The following is a 21729-nucleotide window of genomic DNA, read 5'->3' on the forward strand; positions in this document are numbered from 1 at the left end:
GTTAAAGTGGTAATAACATGTAAAAGTCGAGTATCTTCGTATGCTCATGTTTTACCAGCGGGCTTTTATTTATTAATTTATTTTGTATTTATTTTTTTAGCGACAAAATGTAGGGTGGCCCGTAGCACCCCTACAATGTTCTGTATTGCGGGGAGGGCTCAGTCTGCTAGCATGGGCGTGGGTGTGGCAGTGGGGGAAAAGGAAATAGATAAATGATGCATGATTGATACTAATAACCCCGCCTGAGCCGTCTCCACAACACAAGAGTAGCTGCTCCGGCGGTGTGAAGTGCAGTGTTATGTGTGTATTACCCGACTAATTTTAGTTCTAAATGGCGTTTCATAAATTAATTTCAACGACTCAAAACAACCCGCATAAGTTTGCGGTAACAGACAACTTTCGTATTATCTGGTGCAGAGAACGTTCAGATAATGCGAACGAATTTTCAGTTTAAGAAAATACTAAGGTCGTCCACATATACCACAAACAATAACATAGTAACAAAATATAACAAAGTAAGTAATTATATAAGAAAAGATCATAACAAATGAACCTCACAAAGTACACTAATACAGCTGAAGAACATATCAAAATAAACAATATAACAAAAGAACATAACGCAATAAAATGACAAGAGCCTCAAAAAAAGAAACAATAGCGTAACAACAGAACATAACAAAATAAACAATAAAATAACAGGACATAGGTAGCAGAATAAAAAAAAATAGCAGAAAAAAAAAATCATAGCGTTACAGACAAGCAATAACAAAAGATGATCGCTAAACAAGCAACAGATACCCAAAAGCACGCAACTACAATCTATGCAAATCATAAGTGGCACAGAAAGCAACAAAGTAAACAAAAAATTACGATATGTACAGACGACGGAAAAGCTGCAAAGGACAATATGGACCTGTCTTTCTGTTGATCTTAGAGACACCGTAATACATCTTGCTTTGCGATTTACTTTATTATTATTATTATTATTATTATTATTATTATTATCATTATTATTATTATTATTATTATTATTATTATCATTATTATTATTATTATTATTTTGCATATTACACTTTCACTGTATTTATGTTAATTATATCTCTATTTATTCACATAGTTTGCACAGTACCACATAAGAGGATATTAAAGGGTAACCTATTGGACTGGATATATCGCAGAGGAAGAGGTGTTACGACATCTCCGAAAAACAAGAAAAATATAACTCAGCCTACAAAGTGTCCATAGCATTAGCACAGCACCTACCTTACTCCTGCTTTGATTCAGAATAGACGGTATCCCTGAAAGCCTATTAAAAAAAAAAAAAAAAAAAAGTGGACAGCAGAGAGACCAAGGCAAAGGCGGAACATCAAGATTAATAATTTTCAACACTCAACCCCTTCACTCCGAGGACGTATTTCTGATCTTATTCTTGCTTTTTTTTTTAAATCTAAGTTAAGAATATTCTATGAGGGTTATATTCAGTTTTGACTTTACTAACCTCTTTACTTGTTTCACATCGTTTCTTGGGTAAATTAAATCATCTGGTAGCAGGAAGAATAAGATACTGCACAAAAAAGAGCGTCACCTTACTGAGGGGGATTAAGACTGGGATTTGGGAGGAAAAAATATATATTAATATATCCATGTATTCTCCCCGTTTCATAAAATGTGACTGAAAGCTTTTACGATCTCCCTATGGTGAATATGAGAAATGGGGTTGGGTTTACGATGATGATGATGATGATGATGATGATTATTATTATTATTTTTATTTTAACTTCTTCCAGTCATGTATTCAGTTTCCTTTTTACCCAAGATAATTTTACTGGACTTGAAGACAAATCTCTAGTTGTAGAGGTTGGTGAAGGGTACATACAGTATACCTCCCTCACATCAAAAAGTCTCATCAAACGTTAATAAATGTGTCTCATAGTAGAAAGAATAAACTTAGAAAATATCAAGAAGTTAAAATCGCCACTGGTTTCTCTGCTGAACACAAGAATACAGATGAGAAGAAACGGTGAAGGCTGTTATTGTGGGGAGTAGTGTCGATTTTATATTTTCAACATCTTATTCTGTGGATGTTGAAAAAGCCTGTGTGTGTGTGTGTGTGTGTGTGTGTGTGTGTGTGTGTGTGTGTGTGTGTGTGTGTGTGTGTGTGTGTGTGATAGCTCAGCCTGTGTGTATGGTGTGGCAGTGCGAGGCATTGCAGTGTATGGTGTGGCTGCATATGGTGTGGCAGTATGAGGCGTCGCAATAGGTAGTGTGGTTATGTACGGTGCAGTAGTGTGAGGTACGGCAGTGTGTGAGATATGGTATTTATGGTGTGGTGGTGAGTGATGTGGTAGATTATGGTGTGGTGGTGTGTGATCTGGAAATATGTAGTGCGATAGCATAAGGTGGACATGGTGATGTGTAGCAGTGTATGATGTAGTGAATGGTGTTTCAGTATGTGACAGTGTAAGCTGTCACAGTATGTGTTGTACAGTAGTATTGCGATGTAACAGTGGTGGTGTGGCGTGGTGTGGTCCTGTGCGATATAGTAGTGTGTAGTGTGGTGGCGTATGATGTGGTGACGTATGATGTGGTAGCGTATGGTTTAGCAATGTATGGTGTGGCAGCGTATGGTGTGGTAATTTACGGTGTCGTAGCGTATGGTGTGGTAGAGTCGTGTCGCAGACGGGGGGTCAGATGCTTAATAAACCCTTCCAATAAGAGAAGGCTTTCCGAAGCTAAATAAAATCGTCTGGTAAGAGCAAGATTATACTCCCACAAACACAGCCTGCACTGAGAGATTCTTGTACTCACCACCAGAAGTGCCACTGAGGTCCTTCCCCCTCTCAGGTATCGGGCCAGGTCCACTCGTGGTTCTTGGTGCTGAAAGAAATCGTCTGGTGTTAGCTCCAGTACATTTCATAATTCTTGATTCTTATCCGATACGTAAATAATGATAACAGCTTCTGACGTTAGCTGGAGTAAAATACAGAACTCTTATATTTCAGAGTACATGGCGATTGGAATGCTCAGAGTAGAAAAAATAATTAACTGATCATTTAATAAGCATGAGTTGTATGCTGTTCTCGTGGACTCCGAAACATCTCTTCCTTATCATTTAATTATGTTTTTATCAGTTTTTAAAAATCCCAGGCTTATCTGGATATCAAACCAGAAGACCGCAAGAGACAGGCCACTTCAACGTGGTGCTCCCAGGGATCCTTTTCTTGAAGTTATATTGATGAATTTTCTGTGCAGTGTATGGTGTTATGCATGAGGTGTGTTGTGGTGTGGGGAGCTGCATTGTATTGTGAGCACAGTGAAATATTTCTGAACTGTACTTTGTGTTGGTACTGCAGCAGGATCTTTGTACGGTATATAATACCATCATCATCATCATCATCATTATCCTCATTATGACCTATTTTCCCACGTAAGGATGGGGATTATAGGTCAAGGTTGTTAAAATTTTGAACCCGTACAGAGAGACACACAGAGGCTGACACCGACAGACAGGCACGCTGACAGATGGACACAAATAGACAAGACAGACACACAGACACACGAAGACACACGGAGAGACAAATGGACAGACAAGACACGCAAAGAAAGACTGCGGTACACACACACACACACACACACACACACACACACACACACAAAACCTATCTCGATATTAACCCCTTCTATACGATGACGTCTTTTTAGTTTATTCTTGCTACATCCAGACGATTTTATATAGCTTTTTCGCACCAAACGGGTTAACAAAAGTTGTATCTATTTCCTCCAGTTCGAGGTCTCTCATAAGCTGAATAAAACTGTCCAGAAGTAGCAGAAAATGGCATGAAAAAATACGTCATCAGAGTGAAGTGGCTAACCTTTAGTCCCAGATCGTCAGTTTTATTTTATCCTTGCAATCTCCAGACGATTTTATTAAGCTTAATATAGATCTTTTTAATTGGAAGGGTTAGACACAGCCTTAATTCAATTCTTCAGTGCGAGAGGCCTCTCGTAATCTGAATAGAATTTCCTAGTTGCAACAAGAATAAATTTAAGAGGTTGCCACTAGGATTCAAAGAATCAGCGTGAGAACAAGAACAACAACAACAAGGCAATGGTCATATGCCACTCCCATATACCTTGCGTCCACTGTGCTGGTAAAGTTAGTTAATCCCTTAACCACGTGTAACCATTAAGGGATCAGTAAGAAGGGTGTTTATCTCAAGCATCAGGTAATGAGATAATATTTTAACACTTACCGATCTGTCTGTTGTCCAACGCCGAATCCAGTGAGGGGTGGTCGTAATTCGCCACCTCAGCCTTTAGTAGAACGACTATAAACACAGCGCACAATCACAAACACGACCTCTCCCTCCATGTCCACCTCTCCTCTGATCCACGCTGGCGTCTGAGCGATGGTCAAGAGGAGGTACCCCCAGGAAATAGGTACCGCGGCAGTTTCTAGTTCCACGGTCTGTTTCTAGCTTTTTTCTAACTTTAGAAAAACCCACAAGTCTCAGATACAGCCCAGTGCATTTCCAAAAGGGAATGTTTGTTTTCTAAAAGTATCAGATATGAAATAATGCGAATATACAGGTGGCGACTTGTTGACTGAATTGGTATACTGTAATCCATCTTGTATACTGTAGGGTACATTCATATCGACATCGTGCTCTTTATTATTATTTTTTTTTACAGTAGGTATGTAGATAGTACCGATGACAAAAGAAATGTGAATTCTATTTGTTTTTTTTTACGGCCCACCTTACATAGACCATAAAACATAGAACTTTAAAAAAAAATCAGAACATCCCACCGAGCAAGATGGTATGAGAGAGCATTGACATCACGACGTAAACAGTTTTCCTTCTACCCCCTCTTCCTCTCCCTTCCCATCTTCTTCCATCCTCTCCTCCTCCTCCTCCTCCTCCTCCTCTGTTTCCCTACCCTCACCCCCTCTCCCTTTCTGCCTATCTCCGGCCTGCCCAGTTTACAATGATGCGATGATTGTGAGTTGTCTTATAGGGGCAGATTGGTACTTAGAATTATACTGTCTGCTCTAATGACCTGCGTGAAACTGATGCGTGTAAAATATAATTCGTCTTCTCCCCCTCATCATCCTTCACCTCCCCAACCCTTTCTCTCCCTTTCTTCCCCAGCCAGATCGCTCTCTCTCTCTCTCTCTCTCTCTCTCTCTCTCTCTCTCTCTCTCTCTCTCTCTCTTTCCTGACCTAGGAAGTAGCCTACTCAACACTTACGAGGCTCCGAAATAATGAATCTTCAGACGCCTTCCAAAATTAACCATTTTAATTCAGAGGCGTATATTTCATTTTATTCTTGCTGCCGTTAGACATTTGTGTGTGTGTGTGTGTGTGTGTGTGTGTGTGTGTGTGTGTGTGTGTGTGTGTGTGTGTGTGTGTGTGTGCTCTGGAGAGAATTTTCGAAAGGAGGGGGGGAAGACATATTTATTTGAGCCCTTTGTTACAAGAGCACTCCTAAAGTTTGATAAAATCGTCAGGAGGATGCAGGAATAAAGTCTAGAACAACGTCACCGGACAGAAAGGATTAATATCTCAGGCACCTCGCTCGAAAATGTTATACCTTTCAAGAGAACTAGAAGTGTGTGTGTGTGTGTGTGTGTGTGTGTGTGTGTGTGTGTGTGTGTGTGTGTGTGTGTGTGTATAAGAGACTTGCAAGGATCCAGTGCTCTCTTTTCCTTGTAAAACCCAGTCACAGGTACGGCAGGGAAATCATTGCAAATTGGTTTATGATTTTACGTCGGTTCTGTCTATCAGGCATGAAACACAAGGTGGTCTGAATATTGCGCTCTCTAGTTCTGTGTGCTACGGGGACAGCTCCTTTTTGTGAGAAGCTAAGAGAGTTTGGATACCTCATAACACTACTAATCAACCATGCAATAGAGGAAAGTAAAAAATCAGATACAGTAAAGCATGAGAAGGCTAATGGGAAACGGAAAATGATGAAGGATAGACACTGTTAGCCTCTTCGATCTGATTACTTATTTTCCACATTATTCTTGCTCCTACCAGACAATTTTAGTCAGTTCAGAGGAGACCATTCGATTGGGAGGATATGAACGTAGCTTAAATTCACCTTTTCACCATTACCGATCCTTCCTCAATTAAATGAAGTCGACTGAGGATAGCAAGAGAGAAATGCAGAATATGGCCTCGTACTCAAGGGGTTAACGTTGACTAGACCCCCCCCCCAACACGTGAGACTTGAGCTGTGTAATGTTTGGACAACCTGTGCTTAACATACACTCTTTTATTATCTTTATATTTGTTTGTGATGAAGTGATTTGTCTTTTCACTGCGGTGGCGCTTTTCCCGCGAGGAATATAAAAATCTGGCGGTAAATGATGATGATGATGATGAAGTTGATGTTAATAATAATAATAATAATAACAATAATAACGATAATAATAATAATAAAAGACGAGAAGAAGAAGAAGATGATGATAATGATGATGAAGGAGGAGGAGAAGACGAGGAAGAAGAAAGTAACAAAAATAAAATAACGAAAAAGAAGAATATAACAAGATAGAATAAGATCAAGAACAAGAACAAGAAAGAAGCAAGAAAAGAAGAAGAGGAAGAAGAAGAAGAAAGATGACGATGATGATGGTGATGATATGATGATGATATGATAATGATGATAATTACAATAATAATATTAACAAAAACTACAAATATAAGAAGAAGAAGAAGGAGGAAGAGGAGGAGGAGGAAAGGGGAGGAGGAATAGGAGGATTAAGGAAGGAGGGAAGGAAGAAAACACGACAAAAATTAAGAGCAAAACAAGAATAAAAATTACACCAATAGCACTTACTTTCAAGCCTCCGTGGCACAATCGGTTAGCGCGTTCGGCTGTTAACCGAAAGGTTGGTGGTTCGAGCCCACCCGGGGGCGATGGTTTTTACAGAATGGAGCCGTGGTGGTCTGGTGGCTAGCGCGTCTGCCTCAGGGCCGTATTTTAGGTCATAAAAGGCCTCGTAGCACCCATCCTTAACGATTTATTTATTTATTTACCATGTATTTTGATTATTACACCTCAACATTCTCTTGTATGTAATTTATATCATTTTAATATCGACATAAATTTTTTCAGTAACATTCAGGAGAAAATCAAGTTGTATTTTGTTTCTTCTTGTATTCTTACTACCCCCTGACGACTGTATTTAATTCTGGAGGAACTTCGAACTGGGGGGTTTACGATAGAGATGGACGGTGACATATTTGCACTCATATCTGTCCGTTTATCTATCTATTTGTCTGTCTGTCTATCTATCTATCTATCTGTCTATCTACTCATCTATCTGTCTATCTCTATCAGTCAGTTTGTCTATCTGTTTATCTATCACTCTATATCTATCTAATTCTTTGTCTGTCTATCTAGCTATTTGTCTGTGTCTGTCTATCTATCTATCTAGGTATCTATCTATCTTTCTATCCATCTATCTATGTGTCTGCTCTTAATTCGGTACTTGCCCTAAACACCTGCGAAACATCTTTCTATTCGCATGTAATACCTTAATCTACATCTCCATTAATATCTAACTCCCACACCTGTGCTCACTCCTACACCTGTGTCTCACCCATACACCTGGGCTTTACCCCACACCTGTGCTTCACCCTCAACACCTTTGCCTCATTTCCAAACCTTGCTTCACCCCCACACTTGTGCCCCACTCCTATACCTGTGCCTTACCTATACAGCTCATGCTCGTCGAAGATCAACGCTGTGTGCAGTGATGTGGGAGGGGTTCTTCAAAACGTCCAGTTGGGTGAAAAACATGGCTGAGGACTGCAGGAACTGCGTCAACATCACGATCTGTGAGTTGAATGCAGATTTGCCATACTTTTTCCCTGACTTCATGAGCAGCAGTGTTTCTCTTTCCATCCATCCATCACCCATTTCTTCTAGTACTATCAGAAGCATTGTTTAAATTTTTGCTGTATTGCAGCCAGAACATAATACCCAAGTGATCACTAGTATATAAAAGATTTAAGCTAAATTAATTGAGTTAAAGACCCAAATTACAGATGTTTCATGTCTGCCAATTGTGACTACAGTCTACAGCCTTTACCAACTGTAAAATATAATGTCAGACATTTCTCAGTTCTCGTCAGTAAAGTGACGGACCGTTGATGCAGATTAGGCAATGCGAATATTGAAAGCTTTTTCCAATTCAATCGCCTTTGTTTTTAGCCTTGGCTATTAGAACTGTCCTAGTATTTTTCAGTACTTTCTGGCATAATTTATTAATTTTGTTAGGTAGCTTAAAAACAGTTTAATATAAATTCATCACCAGTCATTCTATATTGGATAAGTAAACCACTGAAGCTGTTAATTCTTAAATGTTCTTCTTTATGGCTCTTTATTCTTAAACTCATTTAGTTAGATCCTCAAAATCCTTATCCTTTCAATTCCTTCAAAAAGAGGATGTTTTTTTTCCTTGCCTTTTTGCCGTCTCCTGACAATTTTATTATGTTAGGAAGAATTTAGCTTAGGCAAGGTTGCTTACACTGAACAAGTTACTGAAGGCTACGTCTAATCCTTCCAGCTCGAGAAGTCTCTCTTACCCAGAATAAATCATCTACAACAAAAGAAGACACTAGAAAAACACCAACGGAGTGAAGTAGTCAAACTCTTTTCTTAAAGTGCTCCATCCTCTCTTCAGGTGTGGTGGCGGGGATATTCGGAATGATAGCAGGGGTGGTGGCATTATCGTAGCCATCGCCGAGCGTTTCCTAAAGTGTGTTAGATAGTAAGGATTTTAAGAGGAGAGAATATTTAAGTTGTTCTTGTCGTGGGTGGTAGGAGAAGATAGAGATGAGTCTGGGGTTTGATTGCAGTTTATTTCTCCAGAGTATCTCACAGGAGCAGTACTGAGGCGAGTGCGGTTTTTTGCTTGCTAACTCCATGTGCACTGTTCTTGCCTTTCCCACCGTCACTCACTCTCTCTTAACCCCTTCTGCCCTGTCTCTCCCATTTCCTCTGTATATGACTGGTTGTGTCATGAGTAAGGGCACGTGTGCGGAACTTTCCAAGCCTGTGGAAGTTTCCATCAGGGGTCTTACTGTGCTGTGTGCGAAATTCCCCAGCTGCAGAATGTGCACCGCTGTTTCCTTTAGATCTCTCTCGACTTAGGCACGACTTTCTTCTAACCTCTATATTACATTTTAACAAAATATACGTTACTAGCTATTATGTAGCGTGTTATGATATTTTAGTGTCCTGACGGCATCAAACCATGTCTCATTTTCGGTGTGTTGCTCGATTCGCCCCAACATATACTGTAGTTTGCAGCATTTTGCATTTCTGTTCATTTCAGTCTTTGGAATGAATAGCCTACCACAACACTCTCCTCTCCCCTACCCTTGCGCCACTCATTTATTTATATAAAATTTCCTGTTTTCACAGTCCTCTCGCACTGTATAACTTTTCCCATTTATTTCGTCTCGCTGTTTAACTCGGCCTTCTTTATCCCTTCACTTTCCCCCCTTGAATTATCTTTTCCCTTCTGTGTCTTGCTTCTCCTTCCTTTTTACACACTATTATTACATATCCCTTTCGCTTTTCCCTTTCACTTTTCAGTATTTTCTTCTCAGTTTTTAAGCAAAAGAGTCGGAATCAAGGATTGGGAGCCTGCAGAATACTGCCCTTTCTCACAAAAAATAGAACAAAATAAATCCTAAATAAACATCAGGTTCTTTTCGAGATGCATGAAGACATTGTATTTAAAAGACCAACGGTCATAGACGAAGGGAACTGCAGACTGAAGACGACATTTCCAGAACTGACCAGTTGCATATACGAAGGACTGAGAATAATATCTTGCACTAGAAGGCTGGATAGAAAAATGGTGAGCGTACGTTGCTATATAGGCATTGCACGCCCTCTGTAATGCAGATGAGATGCAAGCAGACAGTTCAGAAGGGTAACAACCAGCGAAATACCGAGAGTAAGGAAAGATGCAACGATGTGTCGGAAATGGAGAGGCTGAAAGAAGTGGGTAAGAGAAGACGAGCTGATGAGACTCCATACGTGAGTGAATAAGATCCCTGCACAGAGTCAACAATTGTGCAAGGTTACTGAAAGTACTAAGTTCAGCACACCGAGTCTCCATGAAGCCGATTTTGCAAGTGATGTAACAGATCTTTCCATGAAAGTCTTGAGAGAAAGAAATACTAAGAGTACCGACAGACACAACGACTGAATTTTTCTGATGTTGAAAACTATAGAATAATCTTGTGGAAGATATGGCAGGTCGAAAGATGGAGGATGTGAACTTTTGATGAACTGAAAATAATAAATCTTCTTTTACCCCGTTTAGAAATAACAAACAGACCGGAAACCTGGTGTCCCACAACCTCATTCCGCCATTACTGAAGTACCTGGTGTGAAGGATGCAACGAGAAACGGGTGGAAGAAAAGAAGAGTAGAGTGATCAGTGAATGAGTGGACAGGACTGAATATGCAGCTCAGCAGGTCACTGATGAGTAGGGAGAAGGGAGCTGGTGAAAGGGAGGAACCCCAAACAATACTACTATTGATAGATTTAGATTTTAGAACAGTAACCATCGAAAACACCAGTTAAAGAAAGACCAGAAAGGAAACTGGAATAAAGGCACAGACAGAAGAATAGAACCTGTGGGAGAGTGGTTTGGAGATTACAGATCTGTGCCAGACAGTTCCAAACCTTTGAGATGTCAGCTGCAATGGCAGAGAATTCACCTAAGTTCCTAAAGGAGGATGATCAGGAATCTAAAAGGAATGTGGGGAGATCATCAGTGGAGTGACCGTAATAGAACCCATACTGACGGTCAAAAAGATTCTCTCTCTCCCCCTCCTACTTCCCCACGGCACAATGCGTTAGGTAGGCTCGACACATCTGCCTGTAATGGTCAAGGGTCGGTGTGGTGGCACTGGGATCCTTGGCCTTGTCGTCCCATTCCCTCATGCGCAGAGTGGCCTTAAATTGTGGGTCTGCCTCGAACTTCTGCACCTCTGCTTGGCTCATTCGTCCTCCTTGATGTTCCAAGGTTCCTTTACTGGCATCTGACAGAGCTGTAAAGAAAGCGAGAGCGGGTGTTAGGAAAGGCTAGGAAACGATCAGGAGGTTTCCAGTCTTGTATTTCTCCTTTTGTAATCCTTGCTGTTTCTGCATATACTCATATTATTCTACTTGTCATTCATACACGTGTTTTTATCTACTCATTTTAGACTGTAATGTGATCATCAGATTTTCTGTATTGGCCCAATCTACCTACCTACCGACATATATATATATATATATATATATATATATATATATATATACATATATATATATATATATATATATATATATATATATATATATATACTATCTATCTATCTATTGCCAGACGCCTCAATCCCGTTTGGGGTGGCCACAAACAAATCGCCTCCAAGTCGCCCTGTCCCCCGCCATTTCACTACCCTGCTCCCAACTCACACCCCCCTCTCTCATATACCTCTCCACCCCATCCCTCCATCTCATCCTCGGTCTCCCCCTCCCTCTTCCACCCTCCACCTCACTCACATACACTCTCTTCGTCAGTCTTTCACCCTCCATCCTCTCCACATGGCCAAACCACCTCAGTGTGTTCCTCACAACGCTTCCTATCACATCCACATCAACACCACAACGCTCCTTTATATCCTCATTCGTCAGCCTGTCTCTCCACGTGACTCCACAAGCTCCTCTTAAATAACTCATTTCCACTGCTCTCACTCTTGACTTGTGTCCTTCCAACAACGTCCAAGCTTCACTTCCGTACGTTAGAGTTGGTATCACAATACTGTCATGTAGTAACTTTTTTACTTCCATGCTCACTTCCCTGTTTCTTATCACTGCTTTCAAGGAACCAGCAACCTTTCTTCCCTGCTGTACCCTTTCAAGCACTTCACCCTCCAAACCTCCATCCTTACTCATCACACTACCCAAATACTTAAACGTACTCACATTTTCCAATTCCTCACCATCCAACCTCGCTATACATTCACTGACTTCACCTCTCTCAAAGACCATCACTTTACTCTTCCCTACATTCACCTTTAGGTTCCGTTTCTTACACACTCTCTCAAACTCATCCACCAAGCCTTGCAGCTCCCCTTCATCTTCACTCAACAACACAGTATCATCTGCAAACAACAGTACAGGGAGTTTCCAAACACTATCCTCTCTCACCAGGGCCACTCCAACATCCACTACCCTACCTTGTACCTCTTTTATTACCCCATCCATGTACAGATTGAACAACCATGGAGACATGACACATCCCTGTTTCAAACCAACTTTCAAAGAGAAAAATTCACTTAGTTCACCATCCACACGCACTGCAGCCTTAGCACCATCATACATACTCTTCACAGCATTCAACAACTTCCCATCTACTCCATATATTCTTAACACTTTCCACAATCCTTGTCTATCCACCCTGTCATATGCTTTCTCCAAATCCATGAAAGCCGCATACAACTTCTTTCCCTTCTCTAGAAACTTTTCCACTAAAGATCTAAGAATGAATATCTGATCTACACAACCTCTTCCCTTCCTAAAGCCTCCCTGTTCTTCTCCAACTAATTTCTCTGTTCTTTCTCTAACTCTGTCTATAAGTATCCTACCATACACTTTTCCTATTATACTAAGAAGACAAATGCCCCTATGATTACCACACACTTCTTTTTCCCCTTTTCCTTTGTACAAGGGAATAATTATACCTGACTTCCAATCCTCCGGGACTCTACCTTCCTCCCAGGCCAATCTACACATCTTCCACATCCATTCTATACACACAGCATAATCAGCCATTACAGTATCACAGTCACAATCATAATCAACCATCACACCCGTGTGTCTAACACCTATTTTGCGCCTTCACTCACCGTCATAATATGCTGGGTCTGTAGCCACCAAGTATCTCTTAGCTTCTACGTGGCTCCTCACAAAGAGAGTGACGTCATCAGGGAACCCCAGTCTCTTCAGATATTCCTCCCCTGCGTCAGAAGGCAGAGAGAAAGAGAAAACTTAGCTTATCTTTTCTTTTTCGTACTTGGTTGCTTTAAGTAACAGGAAATATAAAGGGTGTCCCGGGAGTTAAGTCAAAAACTTTGGGAAATGATAGAGGAGCGAATTCTAAGGAAAAAATATTATATGAACATGTGTCCAAATTTCAACCTTTACGGAGCTACAATTAATGATGACCTTATGGGTGAAGTATATGAAGGAGACCATTTTCGCCCATAAGGTCATCAGTAATTGTAGCTCCGTAATGGTTGAGATTTGGACACATGTTCATATAACATTTTTTGCTTAGAATTCCCTCATCTGTCATTTCTCCAAGTTTTTGACTTACCTCCAGGGACACCCTGTATAAAGCAATCAACATGTCCTTCCACTGACGTTTCATCCTCCATTTCTTCTAGTTTCTCCTCTTTCCCAGTCCTTGTATTTCCACAGGCCCTTCCTCTGTCAGTGCCTCTCTCAACCCACCTACTGTTTCATGGCCTGCAACGCCTAGTGTAATGCCATCAGTGACCATGCGAGGACGTCCCTGCTTCTGGCCAGCGAGGTGACCCACGTCGTGAAATAGTGCCCCGAGTACCACCTGTGGGAGAGGAGCGAGACAGAACTGTGATGTGGACGGGAAATATATAGTGCTTAAGCTTTGAACTAGCACCCTAATACATAATATAATAGTCTGATGACATTATTTTACCACTGATATTTCCAGACAATTTTATTAACCTTCGGAAAGGTGTCTCGTATTGCTGGGAGCTAATGAAGGATATTTCTAACCTCTCCAATTTGATAAGTCCATCTTAATCTCAGCGAAGTCATCTGGAGGTGGCAAAAAATAATAATACATACGTCACTTTAGTAAAAGAGTTAAAGCAGAGACCGTGAAGCTGTGGGAAATGCTTTGTACTCCATCTCTTGACCCTTCTGTTTTGCTCTTCCCTTGTCTCCATTCTTTTTTCTTATTATCACCATGGTTTTCCTTTATCCTAGCGTTCTTTCCTAACTTTTGTGATGGTGGGAAATTAAGCAGAGACGGAGGTAGATGCACCACATAACCTGAGAAATGAGGTAAAAATACAGTGAAGACCACGATTTACTCAGGAAGGCATCACATCCCTGTTTCTACCAGTCCCCTTCCAGTCCGTGCCACCCTTGCCTTGTGTCTTTAGATGGGAAGACAGTAAATGCATTCCGGCTTCCTTATCTATCTTCTTCCACAACACCTGGCGATTATAGAAGTCCCTTCCTTAACAATACAGAGTCAGAGTATGGCAGCTCATCTCGCAACTCATCCATGTCAACCTGCAGCCAGTCCAGCAGTGAGGACGATGATCCCTGGACTTGGAAACCCCGTGGCTCGTCACCTGGACATAGTTTCCCCACGAAAATTCTACTTCCCTCACGTAACTTCTGCCGTTATAATATGAACCACAGCCTAAGTATACAGTGGAAAAGAGTTACACCTGAGGTTGACAAGGGTGCATTCAGGCTTCCTGGACTGCTGTTTACTTCCTGCCCTAGTTCATCCCAGAATTGCGCATCGGGCAGCCAGCTGAGGTTACAATCTGCCTGACCACGACAATTTGCCAGGTCATGGTAACAAACCTGCTTACAACAGAAGTATCATTCCATCTGCAACACAACATTTAAAACTGATTGCAAGGGTAACTTCGGACACTCTTGTGAAGTTGGGATCTCAAAGTCAGCACTCTAATCTCCTGTTTCCTAGAAGATAATGCTTTAGTGAGGTTGATGTAACACTCACTCACCTACAAGCAGGGCCCACTAGTAGCATTTACAGAAGATTACAGACCCCGTTGGCAAGAGTACTGTCCTCCACACGTCCTGTACAAACCTTCAGATAATTCTCAAATCCCCACACATTTTCACGCATTCGTCCCACTGTCGCTTGTGTACTGGTATGTCAGCTGCATCAGAGGGCGTAGCGTTGTTAGGGACCATCTTCATTCGATAGGGTATAATTCATCGACGAATCCAGACATTCACATATACTGTCTGTTCACCTGCCTTCACAGTAATAAAATATAAACCTCTCTTGTGCAAATTAACTGTGATACTTCAACATCAGAAACAGTGAAAATAATTCCTCTCATTTCCCGGTTTTTCTGTCCTTCAGCCTTCCATCTTTCCCTACCTCCTTCGCTCTTCATTGCCTCCCAGCCACTCACCTGCACTGGGAATCCCTCACTCTCGGCCAAGTGTGCTGCCTGTAGAGCGTGCTGGAGCTGTGTCACCTCTTCCCCTATGTAGCTGCCCTCGCCCAGTTCCTCGTACAGCCCGAACACCGCATCCACCGCCCTGTCCACCTCCATACCTGCCTCTCGATTCTTCTTTTGTGGCGCAGATTCTCTCTCCTTTTACTCGCCGTCTGGTTTCTGTTTGAGTAGGTTTGATTAGGTTAGGTTAGGCTGGACTGGTTATATTTGCTTATTTTTATTGATGGATTTCGTTTGATTGATTTAGGTCAGGTTAGAACAAGCTTGGTGTGTTTAGGTTACATGCGGCTCGGTTTGGTTAGGTTAGATTTGAGAAGGCTAGGTTTGTTTAGACTAAGTCCGGTTTCATTAGATTTTGCTTGGTTAGGTTAGATTGCGATATTTTACGTTATGCTACGTTATGTGTGATGTTTGACTCCTTTTTTTATTACTGCTAATTGTCTCTCTTAGTTCACCGTTTGTTTTGATCACTGTTACTGTAAAAGTGGCCTGTTCATATGCTCAATTTGCTACTTCCATTGCTCAAACGCGAGTCACTCTGTTGCTCTCGGCTTCTGTAGGCGATCTTGTGCTTGGAGCCTCCTGTGGTTTTCTGTTGTTACCCTTATATGATTCTTGTTCTCACTCTGGCTCCTTTTCGACCCTCAGGCTGCAGTGAGTTCCTCGGGGTTACATAATATCTTCTGGCCTAAGGTGCAATAAAAGTTACTAATTCGTGGCAGAAACGTTTATCAAGATCGTTTTTATCGTTCTTTTCGATGAAGATAGGCGTCTCTAAGATTAATAAAACCGTGTCATAAGCCGGAATAAACATCATATTTCATGTATCGCGGCCAAAGGGTAAGTGGTCCACAGTGCTTTCTCTAGTCCCCCGTTTTCTCTAAGAAGGTAGAATTCAAGTGCGCCACTTTGTGTTGACTGATTTTACTGATTTGCATAGAAAGAAAAAAAAAAGCATGGAACGCATATATATATATATATATATATATATATATATATATATATATATATATATATATATATATATATATATATATATATATATATATATATATATATATATATATATATATATATATATATATATATATATATATATATACAGGGAATTGTTACTACAGAAGGTGTATTTAAACAAGGATGATGGGAGAGTGAGGAAAGAACGATGGGAGCGAGGTAGAAGAATGAAACAGAGGAGTGCGTAAGAAGCAAGGACAGTGGGATAGTATTGTGAAGGAAGGACGATGAGTTCTAATAGAGAGAGAATATTACTGTATAGCTGGGAAAATAAATAGCTAAGGAAGAGGTGCTAGGGAGCCTCCTTACCCTACGAGAATACGGACCTTAGAGATGGGTCTGTCTGTATCAACGTGTGCTTGATTGACTAACTGATAGACTGATATATTCTGTGCATAGATTAATAGAGAGAGAGAGAGAGAGAGAGAGAGAGAGAGAGAGATGTGTCTTGATGTTGAAACTGCACTCCGAACAACATTAGCGTGACAATAACTGGCCGTGTCACTCTGCAAACGGCACGTGCAGGGTTGTCACATTTTTTCAGCCCGTGACAGCCGGCCAAGGGGAGAGAGAGGGGCTGAAGGAATGATACTGGGTGAGGGAAGGAGAGGGAGGGGAGGGGAAATGGAGGGAAGGAACGGGAGATGTGCGTGTGTGGAGGAGGGGTGGAGGTATGAGGGGGAGTGAGTGTATGTGTGGGGGTGTGGGGGGTGAGTGTGTGTGTGTGTGTGTGTGTGTGTGTGTGTGTGTGTGTGTGTGTGTGTGTGTGTGTGTGTGTGTGTGTGTGTGTGAGAGAGAGAGAGAGAGAGAGAGAGAGGGAAAGAGAGAGAGAGATGAGTCGTATGCAGTGAGAAGAAGAGAATAGTATGTGTAGAGAATGAAAGTGACTGAGGAAATTTAGAGACAGGTGGGACGGGCAGAACTGAGAAAATATGTGGAGGCAAATGAGGGAGAAAATGGGAGGGGGGGAGGGAAGGGAAGACAGGAGTAAATGAGACGAACTAAGGGAGTAAAACTGGGTGAGGAAAGCGAAGAGAGGGAATGGGAGGAGAATTGGGAACCTGGAGGGAGAATGAGATAAGGAGGGAAAATTGAGAGAGATGGAGTGTAGAAGTAAAATAAAGAGCTTAGGAAATGATATCCAGCAAAAGGAGTAGAGGGAGAGCACTGGAAGGGAAGGGGTAGAGAAAGCGGGAGGAACAAGGATGGAACATAAAAGAGAGAGTAGAGGGAGAGCACTGGAAGGGAGGGGGTAGAGAAAGAGGGACCGGGAAGGAGGGAAGATAGAGTTACAGAGCATGGGAAACAAAGTGGCTGTAGGTAGAGACAGTTAAATAGGGAGGTTTTAGAATTACTGGTTGAGGGAGGCGGTAGGGAACTGGGAGGTGGAAAAAAGTGAGAAAGTTAGAGAGGAAGAAGGAGACAGTGGAGGATGCAAAGTAAGAGCAAAAAAATAGAGGAAAGAGAAGAGCATCGACTGAGACACGGAGAGGAAAGTAGGAGGAGGAAACTAATAGATGAAGAAGAAACTAAGAGAGGTGGAGAGGAAGGGGTCTTGGAGTGGGAGACTGAATGAGGGTTAGGTAAGAGTAAAATATTCATACCTGGCGACTGTGCTATATTGCTTGATCACGCTGCCAGAAAGAGATCTGGGAGGGGAGGAAGGGAAGAAGAGAGAAAGGATGGGTAGAGGAGAAGGAGGAAGGAGAGGAAAAGGGTGGAAGAGAAAGAAGGAGGGTGAGGTGGGATAGAAAGGAGAAGGGAGAGAGAGAGGGGAAGAGGAAGAAAGAAGGGAAGAGGGAGGGGAGAACAGGAAGAAAGAAGGGGAGAGGGAAAGGAAGTAGGAAGAGGAAGATGGGGGTAGAGGAAGAGTGGTGAGAAAGAAAGGAGAAGAGAAGGTAGAAGGGGAAAAAGGAGAATGAAGGGGAAGGAGACAAGGAGTAGGAAGAGGAGGAAGATGGGTGGAGAGGTGGAGTGGAATGAGCGAGAAAGAAAAGGAAGGAGAGAGGGGGACTGTAAAATTAATCAACTGCTGTCTTACACACGATTGTATCTCAAAACCTCTCACAAGAAATTTCTTTGATTATAGTACCTCATAGTACTTGTTCGTACACATGGGGATAAAAAGTCATCATTTATTTCACCTCTGCTACTTCAAACTTTCCTCTCCTTGCCAATATTCCAGATGAGAGAGAGGCCTGATACGATTTTCTGTCCATAGATGATACTCTTTCTTATGGTGCTTCAGGGAGGAGAGCGACGGACATACTCCACGCTTGAAGTTAGGTGCAGTGAAATAGTTGGCGATATTTTGTCCATTATCGTATATCAGTGAATTTACTCCAACTATTGCATTGATGTCTCTGGTTTTTGTGAGCCATTTTCTCTTCTGTGTCTCTTTTTCAACCTCTGTTTCCTCCCTATTTTTCTAAGCGTTGGTTAATGCATACTTATCGACAAGTTTACTTTATGAACTGCTTTCAGTCTGTGTGTGTGTGTGTGTGTGTGTGTGTGTGTGTGTGTGTGTGTGTGTGTGTGTGTGTGTGTGTGTGTGTGTGTGTGTGTGCGCGCAATGTGTCAGTGGGCAATGAGGGGATGGAGGCGTGTGTATATAGAAGGGGGGAAGAGAAGGGGTTGAGAAAGAGAGGGAGGGAAGGGAGGAAGAGAGGAAGGGAAGGGAGGAAGGGAGAAGGTCCGAGGATGGTGTCATTTGCTAAACCCAGCCACCTTACCTCAGGGCTAAACTTACCCCCTCAAGTACCCCGCAGGAAGTGAGCGAGGAACACTGCCCAGTAGTTAAAGGTTGCGTAAGAGAGAGGCGAAGGGCAAGAGATAATGCTATACTCTGTCCACTTCAACTTGACCTTAATCTGCTATCTCACCGTCTTGAATGCTAAAGCTGTACCTAGAGATTAACATTAGAATATGCTGCTATGGAAAGGATGTAGATTTGTAGAACTGTCTTATTCTGTCGCCGACCTAAGGAAAACAAGCTGCAAAAGGACGAAAATCTCCGCCTGCTTAAGATGGATGAACTATTCGGGTTGTGTAAGAGAGGTGGAGAGAAAGGGGTAATGTGGAGAGCTAGGGAATGTACCAAATGTAGGCTTCGATAAAAGTTTTGTGCTCTGATGAGAAGATAAGGGTGGAGTGGATGCAGATGTGGAGGTAGATAGGGTGGATACACATGGTGTTTTCCTTTGTTATCCTTTTATTTTTCAGTTTAGTGTTTTCAGTGATTTAGTACTGTATTTGTTTCAGGGATATTTCTGCTTGTTACTTTCAGATTTGTATCTTCTCTCGTCATATTCCGATAATGGCCTTCGTGGTTGACATGGCAGGTAATTCTCTCTAAAAATTAAGTAGATAAATAAATAAATAAATGGCACCAGCGTGTAAATAACACATAGAAGTATCATTACCAACATTCTGTAGTAAGTTTTCCCGTTCTACACACTCTAGGGTTCATAAAAGCATTCAAAGGATATTTCAACAATAGTCAACTCGTTACCTCGCACTAACCTGCAAGTCACTCTGAAAAGCAACACACCAGATGACAAAAACAATAAGTCTTGGGTATCTGAAAGCTCCAGCTACTTTCTTCACGTAAGTTTGTAATATGATGATCCGGATGGGAGAACAACATTAATTAAACTTTTAAAGCACAGTCTCATCATTTATTTATTTTTTTTCCTTGGCTAACACTAAGTAATATTTTTTAAGCACTGGCAGATTAAATTTGGTCACCAACACATTAACAGATTCCGGTTTGTTTTCAAGGCTGCAAAGACTGACGTCTGGTCGTATTACGTGACGCCCGAAATCGTAACGTAACGTGGCAAGGGAGACGTCAGCAGAGTACGTCAGCTGTGCCAGATGCCTGACCGTGGTGGCCGAGTTTATCGTGTCAGGGTTGGTGTCGATTATAGTCCTCCGGTAGTCGTTATTTCATTGATGACTCCACTAACCCCCTCCCTCTCTCCATTCCTCACTGCACTCCAAACATCGCTAAAAACCTCGTAAAGTAGACCACAGATCTATAAATAGTGGTGAGCGGTGGGCAGGACGCGAGGCACTCACAGTTGACTACCGTGCACTATCTGCCACCTCTTGCCTCGGCCAAGGTCAGCTTCCTTTTCATCTCCCTTTATCTACACGCTCACGCCTCTTCCCATACTTTCTCCAACACTTTAACTCCCTCCTAAGCACAACTTTTCCCCACATGACTGTCTAACTCAGCGGTGGAACTTTTATGCTGCTCCCGTGAAAATGCGATAAAAATATACAAACTGTACTGGATGCCGGTCACTATCGATATTGCCACTTGTGAAGGCGTCAGTTATTCTGTGATTTACAAGTGCTGTGGGGCTGTGGTGGTCTGTTTCCCTGGCACACTCTACGTGCAGCTCCGGTCAATATTTACTTTGTTTCAGGCTGAGGCAGAACTTAATCCTTGCAGTTCGAGGCTATATTTTTTTGTTTATTCTTCCTGTCGCCCGATGATTTTGCTTTGCTTTGTGGAGACTTATGGTAGTGGAGTAATATAATAGTCACTGTGCTGACCTTTACACTGTGACGAGTGTCTCCATAGTGGTATAAAATTATCTGGAGGCAGCAAAAATATACAGCAGACAGGCGTCATTGGAATACAAAAATTAATGAGACCTTGATATTTTAACCATTAGAAAAATAAAATAAAAGTCGGAATTTCACTTCTTTTCACTTTCACGTGTAAGGGGATTACTGACCGCAGCTGTACCAGGATGCAACACGGACAGTCTTTTTCAATCCATATCTTTCCCAACTTACTACATCTTTTTTCTTTTTTTTTTTTTGTACTATAATGGGTCCAAGGAGTTCAGATAGGGAGCTGATCTATGAAACACAGAAGAGTCTGCGGATACTGAGACTGTAGACGTGCACTTAGGAACGTATTAAACTCTTAAACACTCGTATTAACAAATGAATACACAGAGACAGGCGCGAGAGGAACTGTGTACAGGAAGATACTGGAGTCCACTAATGTTCATGCATCCTATCCAAGTATGTTTCATCGTCATCGCATTGTTAATCATTGGGACCTCTCTCATTTGTCTAACATAAATTGTCATCACCTCTTGGGCTTTAAACAGGAGTATTACATACAGAATGAAGATGTACTGTGGAGGAAATGAGAATGTTACTTGACGGCCTCCAGCCACAGCAAAGAGTGAGTGTAACATTGTCCATTAACAGGAAATGTAGATATTGCCAGAGATACCTTCATACACGGTGCACATTACCTTAAGGGCCGTGTAGATCGTGTGTATATATTCAGTACGTCAGGTAGAAGTTTTCTCTATCACCGACTCTCTACGGTAGTTCAAGAAGTATTGAGGGTGAATTTAACTGACTGCTTTCCATCGAGGG

At 41.7% G+C, this 21729-nt stretch overlaps 1 protein-coding gene and 1 non-coding gene across 2 annotated transcripts in view; one reads left to right on the top strand and one right to left on the bottom strand.

The window, feature by feature from the left end:
- The first annotated feature begins 6852 nt into the window (after window positions 1-6852).
- Window positions 6853-6926, top strand: TRNAN-GUU (transfer RNA asparagine (anticodon GUU)). The gene has a single exon. It is a non-coding gene; the product is annotated as a tRNA-Asn (tRNA).
- Window positions 6927-10870: 3944 nt separating this feature from the next.
- LOC145418203 (2-amino-1-hydroxyethylphosphonate dioxygenase (glycine-forming)-like) overlaps window positions 10871-21729 on the bottom strand; it is a 98075-nt gene continuing 87216 nt past the window's right edge. Inside the window, exons 2-5 of the mRNA XM_080286694.1 lie at window positions 15256-15462; window positions 13538-13652; window positions 12931-13041; window positions 10871-11088 (exon numbers count right to left, since the gene is read on the bottom strand). Of these exons, the coding sequence (XP_080142820.1) occupies window positions 10871-11088; window positions 12931-13041; window positions 13538-13652; window positions 15256-15399 (588 nt within the window). The 5' untranslated portion in view covers window positions 15400-15462. The remainder of the gene's footprint in view (window positions 11089-12930; window positions 13042-13537; window positions 13653-15255; window positions 15463-21729) is intronic.

Source organism: Coenobita brevimanus, chromosome 14 (assembly GCF_032717465.1).
Source record: "Coenobita brevimanus isolate Jiangsu-jjx chromosome 14, ASM3271746v2, whole genome shotgun sequence".
Lineage (NCBI taxonomy): Eukaryota > Metazoa > Arthropoda > Malacostraca > Decapoda > Coenobitidae > Coenobita > Coenobita brevimanus.